At 41.1% G+C, this 15,088-nt stretch overlaps 1 protein-coding gene across 2 annotated transcripts in view; it reads right to left on the bottom strand.

Annotated features, from left to right (window-relative positions):
- The window catches only part of eif2d (eukaryotic translation initiation factor 2D), a 52,210-nt gene that overhangs the window by 27,409 nt on the left and 9,713 nt on the right, over positions 1 to 15,088 (bottom strand). For both annotated transcript variants that reach the window (XM_060931459.1, XM_060931460.1), the window contains exons 6-11: positions 13,812 to 14,059; positions 12,154 to 12,271; positions 11,869 to 11,914; positions 11,669 to 11,775; positions 1,981 to 2,127; positions 1,462 to 1,551 (exon numbers count right to left, since the gene is read on the bottom strand). In XM_060931459.1, coding sequence (XP_060787442.1) covers positions 1,462 to 1,551; positions 1,981 to 2,127; positions 11,669 to 11,775; positions 11,869 to 11,914; positions 12,154 to 12,271; positions 13,812 to 14,059 — 756 coding nt within the window. The remainder of the gene's footprint in view (positions 1 to 1,461; positions 1,552 to 1,980; positions 2,128 to 11,668; positions 11,776 to 11,868; positions 11,915 to 12,153; positions 12,272 to 13,811; positions 14,060 to 15,088) is intronic.

Consider the following 15,088-nt stretch of genomic DNA (forward strand, 5'->3'; position numbering starts at 1 on the left):
GGCTGATATTTTTGATCACCAATAAATGTCACGGTCGATAGAGATTTATTCTCGCCTCGCCAATGTCTGCTGCTAATGAACACCTCATGCTGCGTTTACATTTAAGATCTTTTATCTGGTCCTGGGGTTGTAGGAAAATGCAGTATTTCTTCCTGATATTTTCACAGAATACTGTTTGCATTCAGCTTTATTAACTAATTGTGAAATAGTTCCAGATCGGTGTCATTTTTGGGGTCGTCTGTTCATTAGCATAACAGCACACACTAGGATTTATGTCGCATAATGAGTCATTACGTAGTATGAGAGCAATTTTTTAAGGATATGAGTAAATTCGCATGCTATCAGACCCATATCGGTAGTGACGCAATAAAAAAAATAGCCTCAATGAGGTTGTAGCTCGTACCGGCCACTGTTGTGTGTGAGTTTGAAATCCGATCAATCCTGTAGGAGGAGTACCAATTTTTTTTTTTGTGAAACTGCATATGGCCCTGTGTAGCCACATCCATGGCAGGTGGTGCCACCTGGTGAACAATTCTTGTTGGAATGTGTCTTTAGAGTCTTCTGGGTGAGTTTCAGTGAAAACGTTCTAGCAGTTTACGAACAGTAGTGTTTTTTTTTTTTTAAAGATATTTTTTTGGGCTTTTTGCACCTTTATTGGATAGGACAGTGTAGAGACAGGAAATGAGCGGGAGAGAGACGGGAAGGGATCAGGAAATGACCTCGGGCCGGAATCGAACCCGGGTCGCCCGCATTCATGGTATGGCGCCTTAACCACCTGAGCCACGACGCCCCCGAACAGTAGTGTTTAATGTGACAAGTAACCCAAAAATTTCAAATGCCCATAAAATGTTAAATATGACAGGTGGCACTGCCGTCTTGACAACTTTTATACATACCGACCTGGGGAACATTCCATATGAGGCTGATCATTCCTGTAGGAGGAGGAGTGATTTTCGTGAAATGCCACATGACCTCTCTGTAGCCTCATCCACGGTAGGTGGTGCCACCTGGTGAACAATTCTTGTTTATGTCTTTAGAGTCTTCTGGGTGAGTTTGAGTGAAAACGTCGCAGCAGTTTATGAAGAGTAGCGTTTAATGTGACGAGTCACCCAAAAATTTCAGATACCCATAAAATGACAGGTGGCACCACTATCTTGACAAGTTTTATGTACACCCACCTGGAGAACATTGTATGTGAGTTTGATCGAAATCCGATCGATCCTGTAAGAGGAGTAGCGATTTTTGTAAATTGTCGATGGATGGACGACGCGTGATTGCATGAGCTCATCCGGCCTGACCTACAGGTGGATGAGCTAAAAACATCACGTCGCTTACACAAACCCCATCGTTTGCATTGAAGAATGCCCTAGGAACTTTTTTTTTTTTATTGTATTTTAAATCTCAAACAAATATCTAAGAAGCTAAATGGATGAGTTTGACATCAAATTAACACTCGTATACCTTTTGTTGGTTTCATGAACGAGCTCGTGGTTTTTCACATAATCGGTGATGATGCTCCTCACATCACTACCCTGTAGCACTGCGCCCTTTCTGAAAGAGAAGGGTCACACACTCAATACAACACACTCAAGAGAGTTCCTGCTTGAGATGATTACTGATTCTAAACAACAACGTCACAATGATTTCTGGCCTCAGTTGTTTACCAACAACAACAGAATAATGGTTCAGATTATTCTACGTGTGTTATGAATCCCCTCATCAGCGTAGTCACAAATAAGCAATCACATTCAGACGTGTGTGGGTGAGAGCCACAAAATACAAGGCAGATTCTACCAAGCCATGCTAATACTGAATATAATCTGCCATGTCACAGAAAAGGCTGGGATTTAAATCTGGGACAGTTTTGCTTTGGGGTGATTAAAACTGCTTTCGTATACAATCTCAGGACAGTCATGAGAAAAGGTTAATAGCAATCCCTGCATGCACAAAATGACAACCCAAATCAATCCACATGCTCACTTTTTCAGCGCATCCTGGAAGAGCGGCTCGAGGCGTGCAGTGACCCCGTAAAGTGGGGTGATTTCCGGGGGCTTATAGGCCTCCTCACAGCTCTCTTGATCCTCCACTGGGGGCTCCCAGTCCTCAGGGATGCAGAAAGAACACAACCTGAAATGAATTCCTTCGGTATTAGAACAAGCTAACATTACTGAGTTTATACTGTAATATCTGTAATGTTGACATGTGACTGTGTCCAGTGGAGGCCGAGTGATAAATCAGCGTTACGGTATTATCGGCCGATATGAGCTAACTGCAAATAAATCGGATGTGTCTGCATTTATAATGGCTGATAAATGATGATTAAAAAAAAAGAAATTGAGAGATGGAAGATGGATACTTCGACCATATTATGAGTGTTGTCATTGCGTAGTTTGTCCACCAGAGGGCACACTGAAACGCTACTGTTGGCAATTCAGATGTTTGGAAAGTCACAAATCACAACAATCAGCTGACCCAAGCAGAGTAGCCCACAATTTTATTTACAGTTTCTCTGTGATGTTTATATAGCAGGCCCTCATTCCCCCCAAACACACTCACACATACAAATTTCCTTTTTACTTTTTGGATTTTTATATATTATCTTATTATATTTTTTAAACTGAATTATATCATGTTATCTTGGTGAGGATTCTTAAACAACTATATAACAAATGTTTGGGAAAATCTTTATGTTAGGTGTTTCTGAGAAAGGAAAAAAAAAGACTATCGGCCGATACATCATTATCAGATCTTTAAATCATCAAATATCAAAATCAGTACTGGTCTTAAAAATTCTATATCCGCTGGGCTCTTGTGCACACATGGTAACACGTAATGTACAGTACCAGTCAAAAGTTTGAACATTCATTGGTTTTTCTGTATTTTTTAAATTTTTGACGATAGAACAATACTGAATACATCAAAACTATGAAATAACATAGAACATATGTGTCAGCCCACCAGATTTTCATACCAGATGCTCAGACAATGGATTTTGAGTTATACCTGCTGCATTACACTACCAAGCCTCCATACGCAGGAAATACAAACCAAAGTGAAATTGGACCAAGGGAAGTTACTGTAAACCTGACATGAAATCACGTGCGCGCAACCCAAAATGATCCATTTTCCAGGCAGAAAGCCTTCAAAGTGTCCATGATGTTTCAGCTCGGTCTAAAGTGTTTTTCTGGACCAGAACGACACTACTTTTACTGTGGCTTTGCAAAGCAGCAATAGGTAATTTAATTGGATGCCTCATTGACTGACTGGCACCATGCCAAATTCATTTTTCACACTGTGCTGATTATGTCAGAATATTAGTTGCTAATACTCTGTTTCTAACACAGAACCATCTTTAAAGGGCATATTCTGGACCAATTTCGGGGGTTTTTTTTATATGAAAGTATGTCACTTTACACGCTCATCCAGAAGGGTAATTTTGCTCAAGGCCATCTGTCTACAGCAGAAATAACAAAACGCGTCTGGAAAAATCCCAAGGGAGTCTGGAGCCAGATTCGTGACGTTACCTGCGGAAGCGCCAGCAGGCTGTGAGAGCTTTGCACAGTTTCAGTGCACAGCCTGTGTAGACCAAGCGCTCCCATTTCTCTCTCATTGTCCGGTCTTTTGGGAAATGATGAGTATTAATCCCATCAAGATTGGTGTTGCTACACCCTCCTACGATACATCTGTTAACCATTTTAATAATTACGCGATAACGTTGAAGAAATTTGCAGAAAACCACCAGGTCGTTTTCTCATAAACAAACCAACGCTGAAGTAGGATTCAGAAGGAAGCGTCCCGCACGCGACGTCACGAAAATCAATGTTTGCCAGGAAATCCAAATGCCAAGTTTTTTCAGAGGCGGACCAATTCACCTCAAATGATTTCAACTGAATTTTTCTGGTATTGCGCAAAGTAAAAAAATTGCACAAAATGCAAAATGTTACAGATATTTGACCAAAGTTTAATATAAAATAGGAGAATTACATTGATCTTGCTCCTGAATTTACTCATGATATGCACTTTAACCTGAACAAAATGTTACCAACAAAGCTAGAACTGTTGTTGATACAAAATAGTCAGTCATAAAATATGTTTTTAGCGGAGCCCCATAGGCATAGAGTGTGGATACATAAAGAAACCCATCGAGTTGTTTTCTGACGGTTTCGGTCCTGTGTGTGCCTCCACACAGGACTAAACACACACAGTGTTAGTAATTACAGTCATACACACCGCCTAGTGGCCAGTGTTAGTAATTACAGTCATACACACCGCCTAGTGGCCAGTGTTAGTAATTACCAGTCATACACACCGCCTAGTGGCCAGTGTTAGTAATTACAGTCATACACACCGCCTAGTGGCCAGTGTTAGTAATTACCAGTCATACACACCGCCTAGTGGCCAGTGTTAGTAATTACAGTCATACACACCGCCTAGTGGCCAGTGTTAGTAATTACAGTCATACACACCGCCTAGTGGCCAGTGTTAGTAATTACCAGTCATACACACCGCCTAGTGGCCAGTGTTAGTAATTACAGTCATACACACCGCCTAGTGGCCAGTGTTAGTAATTACCAGTCATACACACCGCCTAGTGGCCAGTGTTAGTAATTACAGTCATACACACCGCCTAGTGGCCAGTGTTAGTAATTACAGTCATACACACCGCCTAGTGGCCAGTGTTAGTAATTACCAGTCATACACACCGCCTAGTGGCCAGTGTTAGTAATTACAGTCATACACACCGCCTAGTGGCCAGTGTTAGTAATTACCAGTCATACACACCGCCTAGTGGCCAGTGTTAGTAATTACAGTCATACACACCGCCTAGTGGCCAGTGTTAGTAATTACCAGTCATACACACCGCCTAGTGGCCAGTGTTAGTAATTACCAGTCATACACACCGCCTAGTGGCCAGTATTAGTAATTACATTCATAAACACCGCCTAGTGGCCAGTGTTAGTAATTACCAGTCATACACACCGCCTAGTGGCCAGCGTTAGTAATTACAGTCATACACACCGCCTAGTGGCCAGTGTTAGTAATTACCAGTCATACACTGCCTAGTGGCCAGTGTTAGTAATTACATTCATATACACCGCTTAGTGGCCAGCGTTAGTAATTACACTCATACACACTGCCTAGTGGCCAGTGTTAGTAATTACAGTCATATACACCGCCTAGTAGCCAGTGTTAGTAATTACAGTCATACACACCGCCTAGTGGCCAGTGTTAGTGATTACAGTCATACACACCGCCTAGTGGCCAGTGTTAGTGATTACAGTCATACACCGCCTAGTGGCCAGCGTTAGTAATTACCAGTCATACACTGCCTAGTGGCCAGTGTTAGTAATTACAGTCATACAGCACCTAGGGCCATCCTTAAAAAAAAATCCGTTTCCTGTCCACCGGGTGAGCAAAAAATTTTCAGTCGGGAGGGAGGGATTTTTTTTTAATATATATATGGATGGATAAGAAATCGCAATGCTGTGTTTGCTTTTTCTTTCAGTACTTTTTTATTACAAAAGCAGACACATTTAATAAAATATGACAGTTTAATCAACTGAAACTTGTACAAAAACTTTAAGTTAGCATTTTAAATGCTGACTGCAACATTTGCAAAACTTTTACAAAGGTACTTAAAATGTCCGACACACGGACTTTTTGTAGTTCTAAATCGACCGTTAGGCCTAGTTCGGATGAAATTACACTATTAAAATGATCACTGAATGATTTGTTTTTCTGAATCTTTACTATTTTGTTGTTCGCTAGAATACCGTTTTGCGATTTCGCACTTAAGCAAATGTTTGAAAACTCCGGATCTCCTTCCTTCATGGTGGCTGCCATTTTTTTGTGCCGCACGGCGCATGCGCAGAGCCGATTCAATTCTATATTCTGCGCGGAATGCAGGGCTTTCCACAAGCGCCGGCTGCCGGCCATACAGCCGACTACACAATTAAGTCCAGCCGACTACTTTAATGACTATTATTTTTGTAGCCCACAAGCTCTAAATATTAATTTTCGATTTTAATAAAATTAAATGTTTATCTAACGGACTGACAATGTCAAACTGAACCGCACTCATTTAAGTTGTGATTCGCGCTGTTTGTACCGATAATAACCACAAATTCCCAGCTGACTTCGTTGATCAAGGGAGAGTAACTCATCCGCGGCCCCGACATGCGGTGTGCGTGCACTCAGCAGAGGCAGTAGTGTGTCGGAGCCGTCGGAGGGAACAGAAGCAGAGATAATGCTTATTTTGTCCAGTAAACCAGTCTTCTCTCGTTCAATTACGTGCTGGCATCAAAAGACACCGTTGGTTGTAAATGAAACCAAACTGAGTGGTTGGAGTGTATTTTCATACACAAATGGAGAAATGTTCGCTGAGTGTTTAATTGTGAAGCCACCACTGCAGACTATTGTTGTTGTTAATTCATAGCATGCTCAGTTGCGTGAATGTCTCATGCACCGAAAATAAGAGATTTACAAGCCAGGAACGCCTCATGATGCAATACGCAAGAAAAGAAAGATTTACTGCCATTTTACTTTGTATTTGAGTAAAGTGAATAAATAAATGGTCTGTGGAAAATACATTTAATCCTGGGAACTGCGTGCACAGGAGTTTATTTTGTGTTTACTCCCCCCCCGGCTGGCTACTTATTTGTCGTGGCTGGCTAGTATGAGCCTTAGTGGAAAGCCCTGGGAATGCGTAAATGTCAAGTTCGATTTTAGATTTACGAACCCGAAAAAAAAATGTCGAAAAACCGGCGTTAAAAGGAAAAATTTCAACTGCACAAACGGCACTCACTCGGCCGGTGGACCGGAAACAGAACATTTTTTAATAATGGCCCAGTGGCCAGTGTTAGTCATAGATATACATAGAAGACTAGATGCCTCACCGCGTATTCCAGAACGTCCGCACAGGGCGGCCATCTTACCACAGGCAAGCTTTTCCACAGAATTTGCGGTACACTGAAGTAAGACCATTGAGATGCTTAAATGTTTATACTCTTATCTCGCTGAAATTTTGACGTATATACAAATGGTTTGATTTCTTAAAACATTATTAATGTGGTTGTAATTCTGGGTGCTTGAACATGCTAAAATCGTACCTTTTCTCTTCAAAAACGACTTACTGCAGCTTTGTCAAAGTTGTGTTTCATGCTAGGCTAGCTTGTAGCACCAAGTAATTTTACATGGAAGGTCATGAGATAATATTTTCAATAACTGAAGTTGCACTTGCACATGGTTTTCATTTTCGGGTTGGTTAATTTAAAACAACTTACATTATGATTTCTAGAGGAAATCAAAATACTGACTTTGATGACAAGATGATGTGTGTGTCTGTGTGTTTTAATTGTAGATGTTTATCAGTATGTTTAGTTTTATTTTAACTACACATTGGAGCCTAGTCAAATGAAATTTCAATCTTCTGTGCTAACATATATTGACTTTGACATGATAATCAGCTTTGAATGTTCTTTTTGTAAATGTAAAGATATCTTTTTATCCTTGGAAGTATAACCACATGTGATTTAATTAAATGCTTTTTTTGTCACAAACTACCGTGAGTCGCTGTCACTGTTTTATACTATTACTTACTCGGGCAGTGCATTTGTTATTATGCTATGATGTGAGTTTGCATTTGTTATTATGCTATGATGTGAGTTTACATTTGTTATTATGCTATGATGTGAGTGCATTAGGTTTTTGAGGTGGATGAAGTATTTCTGAAGTTTCAGAAGTGAGTAAGCTGTTTATTTAACTTTAGCTTCCCCTACGGCCCTATCACACGTAAAAATATTTTCACTAAAAATTGGAAATAAATTGTATGGTTATTTGTCCTAAGGCCGCAGTTATCCATAAGTATGCAGTGTTAGGCTTCTCACAGCATAGGAATTTCAGCATGTATTTTTTTTAAACATAAAATGATTATTCATCATTAATATCATAAATACATACTTCCGTTTTTTTTTTTATATATAACAAACCAAACCGTTTGAATATCGATTGAAATTTGAAGAAGTTACGGTCATCTGAAAAGTACATATCGCTACCAACACAATGTAATAGGGGCGGCACGGTGGTGTAGTGGTTAGCGCTGTCGCCTCACAGCAAGAAGGTCCTGGGTTCGAGCCCCGGGGCCGGCGAGGGCCCCCCTGTGTGGAGCTTGCATGTTCTCCCCGTGTCCGCGTGGGTTTCCTCCGGGTGCTCCGGTTTCCCCCACAGTCCAAAGACATGCAGGTTAGGTTAACTGGTGACTCTAAATTGACCGTAGGTGTGAATGTGAGTGTGAATGGTTGTCTGTGTCTATGTGTCAGCCCTGTGATGACCTGGCGACTTGTCCAGGGTGTACCCCGCCTTTCGCCCGTAGTCAGCTGGGATAGGCTCCAGCTTGCCTGCGACCCTGTAGAAGGATAAAGCAGCTAGAGATAATGAGATGAGATGAGACAATGTAATAGGTAAGCCAGCTGTCTGAGGTAAGATGGCCGCCATGTGCGGACGTTCGACTTCGTTGACTAGTCTAGTCTTCTATATGGTGTTAGTAATTACCAGTCATACACCGCTTAGTGGCCAGTGTTAGTAATTACAGTCATACACACCGCCTAGTGGCCAGTGTTAGTAATTACAGTCACACACCACCTAGTGGCCAGTGTTATTAATTACAGTCATACACCGCCTAGTGGCCAGTGTTAGTAATTACAGTCACACACCACCTAGTGGCCAGCGTTAGTAATTACAGTCATACACCGCCTAGTGGCCAGTGTTAGTAATTACAGTCATACACCGCCTAGTGGTCTGTGTTAGTAATTACACTCATACACCGCCTAATGGCCAGTGTTAGTAATTACATCCATACACACTGCCTAATGGCCAGCGTTAGTAATTACTGTCATACACCACCTAGTGGCCAGTGTTAGTAATTACATTCATACACACTGCCTAATGGCCGTAATTACAGTCACACACCACCTAGTGGCCAGCGTTAGTAATTACAGTCATACACCGCCTAGTGGCCAGTGTTAGTAATTACAGTCATACACCGCCTAGTGGCCAGCGTTAGTAATTACCAGTCATACACCGCTTAGTGGCCAGTGTTAGCAATTACAGTCATACACACCGCCTAGTGGCCAGTGTTAGTAATTACAGTCACACACCACCTAGTGGCCAGTGTTAGTAATTACCAGTCATACACTGCCTAGTGGCCAGTGTTAGTAATTACAGTCATACACCGCCTAGTGGCCAGTGTTAGTAATTACAGTCACACACCACCTAGTGGCCAGCGTTAGTAATTACAGTCATACACCGCCTAGTGGCCAGTGTTAGTAATTACAGTCATACACCGCCTAGTGGTCTGTGTTAGTAATTACACTCATACACACTGCCTAATGGCCAGCGTTAGTAATTACTGTCATACACCACCTAGTGGTCAGTGTTAGTAATTACCAGTCATACACACGGCCTAGTGGCCAGTGTTAGTAATTACCAGTCCTAAACACCGCCTAGTGGCCAGTGTTAGTAATTACAGTCATACACACCGCCTAGTGGCCAGCGTTAGTAATTACAGTCATACACACCGCCTAGTGGCCAGCGTTAGTAATTACCAGTCATACACACTGCCTAGTGGCCAGCGTTAGTAATTACACTCATACACACCGCCTAGTGGCCAGCGTTAGTAATTACAGTCATACACCGCCTAGTGGCCAGTGTTAGTAATTACCAGTCATACACCGCCTAGTGGCCAGTGTTAGTAATTACAGTCATACACCACCTAGTGGCCAGTGTTAGTAATTACATTCATACTGCCTAATGGCCAGCGTTAGTAATTACTGTCATACACCACCTAGTGGCCAGTGTTAGTAATTACCAGTCCTAAACACCGCCTAGTGGCCAGTGTTAGTAATTGCCAGTCATACACACCGCCTAGTGGCCAGTGTTAGTAATTACAGTCATACAGCACCTAGTGGCCAGTTGGTAATTACCAGTCATACACCGCCTAGTGGCCAGTGTTAGTAATTACAGTCATACACACCGCCTAGTGGCCAGCGTTAGTAATTACAATCATATACACCGCCTAGTGGCCAGCGTTAGTAATTACAGTCATACACCACTTAGTGGCCAGCGTTTGTAATTAGTCATACACTGCCTAATGGCCAGCGTTAGTAATTACAGTCATACACACCGCCTAGTGGCCAGCGTTAGTAATTAGTCATACACCGCCTGGTGGCCAGCGTTAATAATTACAGTCATACACACCGCCTAGTGGCCAGCGTTAGTAATTAGTCATACACTGCCTGGCCAGCGTTAGTAATTACAGTCATACACACCGCCTAGTGCCCAGCGTTAATAATTACAGTCATACACCGCCTAGTGGCCAGCGTTAGTAATTAGTCATACACTGCCTGGCCAGCGTTAGTAATTACAGTCATACACACCGCCTAGTGGCCAGCATTAGTAATTACAGTCATACACACTGCCTAGTGGCCAGTGTTATTAATCACAGTCATACACAACGCCTAGTGGCCAGCGTTAGTAATTACAGTCACACACACCGCCAAGTGGCCAGCGTTAGTAATTACAGCCATACACACCGCCTAGTGGCCAGTGTTAGCCATTAAAGAAATAAAACAAAAGAGGCTGGCTATGATATAAGAAAATCCTACAACCCAGAAACAGATGGGAGGTCTGCTTTTAGGCAGTGCCTAAATCTATATATTATTCTTTCTAACGTCTGAACATGCAAAGTTGAAAACACGGAGACCAGGACTCTGAATTAGTCAGTACATGTACAATGAACGGTAGTCATTTAAAACGCGTCCCTGTCTCAAGTCCTCTAGAACCAGTCTCAGTCCAACACAGTCGTGGATGATGTTAAAATGGTAAATGTATCCCGTAGGGGCGCTATTGAGGTGATTATTTGTTGATAGATAATGGATCAGCCAGTGAAAACGGTGCAAAATATTGCGCACTTTTCAACACCATTTCTATGCATTCTGTAAACGGAGCATCTGGTACAAAAATCCAGTGGCACGACACGTATATGGAATTGTGTGGCAAACAAATAGGTGTTAAAAAATAAAATATGTTTCATATTTTAGATTCTTCAAAGTAGCCAGCCTTTACCTTGATGACGCTTTGCATACTATTGGCATTATGAGGTAGTCACTTGGAACGCTTTTCAATTAACAAGTGTGCCTCGTCAAAAGTTAATTAGTGGACGAGTTTCTTACCTTCTTAATGGGTGTGAGATCAAAAAGTAAATAGTAAATAATAAAAATACTATAAGTAAATAGCCCTATTCAACACCACAACTGTAGTAGTTCATATTATGTCAAGAACCGCTCAACTAATAAAGAGAAATGACATCCATCATTACTTTAACGCATGAAGTGTCTTTTAATTAATAAAAATAAAACACAATTAGAAAAGGTGTATTAAACCTTGTTTAAACTTGATGTGCTACACACATTGGCCGAGGTGCAATCTGGCTGAGAATCTTTTTTACTCGTAAGTGGTCTTCTTTGTACATGTTATACCTATAACGAATTTTGCTTATACATCACTATTCAAGTTAAAGCTACACACTGCTGTATAACAAACACCAAGATGACACTACTGACTTAAAGCATAATGTGTGTATGTTTTCTGTTAGTGTGCTAACTGGACATACTCAGGGTTCTTCCAGTCGACCTCTACAATGCTGTCCACTCCTTTACTCAATTCCTTTACCCGAACTAGATTGTGCTCCTTCTGCATCGACTGCAGGAACTTCGAGAGCTAGGAATTGAAAAGAGAGAGAGCGAGAGCGTGAGAGATGGATACCAAGATAACATTTTTAGTCTTATTTCAGTCGCTTCTAATTTGACTAACCTTTTTATAACTGGATTTTTTGATGTCAAGATTTTTTCCTTTAGGACTGCAAAACAAAATGTGAGAGAACTCATGTGAGAAACATAACGTGAAAATAAAAACAGAACAGTGATAAAATATGGGCTTGCATTAAAACAAGCAAAATAACTAGATGTTAAGACATCATTTAGGCTCAGACACTTTTTAATCAGTCAGAATGACCTTGTTTGCATGTCAAAAACTGAATTACGCAGATGATTTTTTTTTTTGGGGGGGGGGGGGGGAGAAAAAAAACCCTGATTTTACCAGCACGAAGCCATGTACTTGCGCAGGAAGGTACCAGTCAGCAGGGGGAGCTCCGACTTCTTTACTTTAATCTTCAGGGCATGGAGGAAACACTGAAACAACAGCGAATCCATCTGCTCTGTAGAAAAAGGACAGAGAAACACAATCAGTATTTACAAGCAATGTGTGCAGAAGATGAAAAGTAATAAGATCAATTCCCTAGACTAGTTTTGGAGCAGGTTTTACAGTGAATGGTGTTTCCCTAGTATCAGAATGTCAAGGACGTAGTAGCTCATCAAACAGAACTGAAATGTGACAATGTGAGAGAGGACCAACCTCTACGACAAATTGTGTACAACAGGAAACTCAACAAAGGACTAAATTTTGTTCCCCGAGGGAAGATCGACCCAAAACATCCATCAGAACTGAATGTGCATGATAAATGAGAGAGGAGATACAATTCTAGTCAGAAGAAAATGTGTTAAGTTGACCAAATTACTAATTTGTATGCAAAAAATTGACAATACAATGACCAAGTTTTGTGCAGGTCTAGTTCTTTCAAATAAAACAATCAGAACTGAAATCCATTGAGAACTGAGGGAGGGAGGAGACACGATTTAACTGAAAATAAACAAACAAAGTTGTAAACAAAATTGTAAACAAATTATTTACAAAAAAAAATCAACAAACAAACACCCAAGTTTTGTTCCTCATGGGAAGAGCTACCCAAAACATCGATCAGAACTGGAATCGGATGACAACTGTAAGAGGAGATACAATTCTAGTGAAAAGTCTGAAAACTCGTGAAGTTGACCTAATTAGCAGTTCATTACCAAAAATTTGACAATATAATGATCAAGTTTTGTGCAGAAGGTCTAGTTCTTTCAAATAAAACAATCAGAACTGAAATCCATTGAGAACTGAGGGAGGGAGGAGATACGATTTAACTGAAAATAAACCAAGTTGTAAACAAATTATTTACAACAGGAAAATCAACAAACAAATGACCAAGTTTTTTTCCTCAAGGGAAGATCTACCCAAAACATTGATCAGAACTGGAATCGGATGAGATATCAGAGAGGACATGCAATTCTAGTGAGAGGCCTGGAAAATTGGTTAATTTGGCCTAATTACTAACTCATAAGCAAAAAATTTGTCAAAACAACGACCACAGGTTTGTGTGTGATGAGTGACGAGTTCTTTCAAACAAAACAATCGGAATGGAAATCTGTGGAGAACTGACAGAGGAGATACGATTTAACTGAATTGTGGACGACAGACGCCACGCCATGGCATCGCCAAAAGGTCATCGACCTCATAGCCAATGAGCTAATAAATGTTTTTGGGATTTGTCTGAACCTTGTGGAGTAGCATTTCTAGTTTCCACTTTTAAGCAAATGTAAAATTTAACGGCGCTCATTTTCAATATGATTCGAAATTCCCAAACTGTGAGAAAACAAACAGAAAAAGACTTTTTTACGTCCAGATGAGACACAGTTGCAGTATTATTTTGAAATAGTGAAATAAAAGGTGATGAAACTAGATTTTGGGTATGTGTTCCAGTCTCTCTGTCTGTGATGGCTGGTGCTCTTTGAAGCATTCGTGTGAAAGAGGATGTGATTAGAAAGTCAACAGAAAGAGATGAATACACATAACAGATGCATGCTGTGATAGCTTGCCTTGTGGAGATCTCAAATCCTCCTGTTCTCCCTGCACCTCCTCCTCTCCCTCTCGGATGCTGAGATCCTGGAGAGTCTGACAGGATGATTCCACTGCAGCCGTCCCAGAGTCATTCTGTCCTTCGCCCTCCTGAGTCAAATCTTCAATCCCCTCTTCCTCACTTTCCTCTCCGTGCAGGTCTGCCTCTGCCTGCACTGAAGGGTCAGTGACTGGGATGACAGGAGGAGTGGTCTTATCCCCGAAAGCCCTGTGGAAGAAACGAGGGAATTAAATGGAGGCTTGGCATATCAAACCACAACACATCGCAAAGACTAAAGTTTAAATGTACATACACGTCATTGCTGGAATGGGAAATAAGATTTTGTGAGGTATTTTTCAAATATTATAATATGTAGAGTCATGATATGAAAGGACCTAAAGAGCATCTGTGCCTGGTAGAGGAGAACCCAGCATAAACAGCACAGTGGAAAAGAACACAGACAGACAGACAGATAATCAGATAGACAGACACTGACAGAGACAGACAGAATTTCACAAAGTCTGACCATCACAGATACGACCAGAGTCAGACAAAGACACAGAGACGACAAGAGACAGACAGAGATTTGGCAGAATCATAGAGACAAAGACCAACTGAAACTGACACAGAGACAGAAAGAGAGGCAAACACAGACACAGGAAAACTGAGAGAGAGAAACACAGAGACAGACAAAGAGAGACAGGCAGACAGAGAAAGAGACAAACACCAGAGGTGGACAGTAACGAAGTACATTTACTTGAGTACAGTACTTAAGTACACTTTGAGTATTAATTTTGTTGGAAACTTGTGACTTTAATTTCACTACATTTGAAAGGAAAATATCCTACTTTTCATGCCACTACATTTCTATCAAGGTCCTCATTACCATGAAGCAGCTTAGAAAGTGGATGTTTTTGTCTTTTCTTTTCTAAAACGTGATTGGTTTTTTCGCAGGTGACACTGAGACAGCCTGTCAGTAATCACTAGGGTCACGTCACGTCCATAGACTGTATAAAATCAAGTTCAGTGATTTCTCAGCAGCATTATTTGAACATGATCAGTTGATGGCAGAATGGAAGGAGGCGGTTCTTCCGGGGAATGCACGCACCCATGGCCCATGAACCCATGTTTCAGTTTTCTGAAAGAATTAAAGATTCATTTAATTTTAAATGTTTGCTTTGTTTGCTGAAAACGAACCACATCACGGCCTACAAAAACTCACCGTCCAACCTGCGGAAGCATATTGAGGTATATAAA

The sequence above is a fragment of the Neoarius graeffei genome, chromosome 10 (genome assembly GCF_027579695.1).
Source record: "Neoarius graeffei isolate fNeoGra1 chromosome 10, fNeoGra1.pri, whole genome shotgun sequence".
NCBI lineage: Eukaryota > Metazoa > Chordata > Actinopteri > Siluriformes > Ariidae > Neoarius > Neoarius graeffei.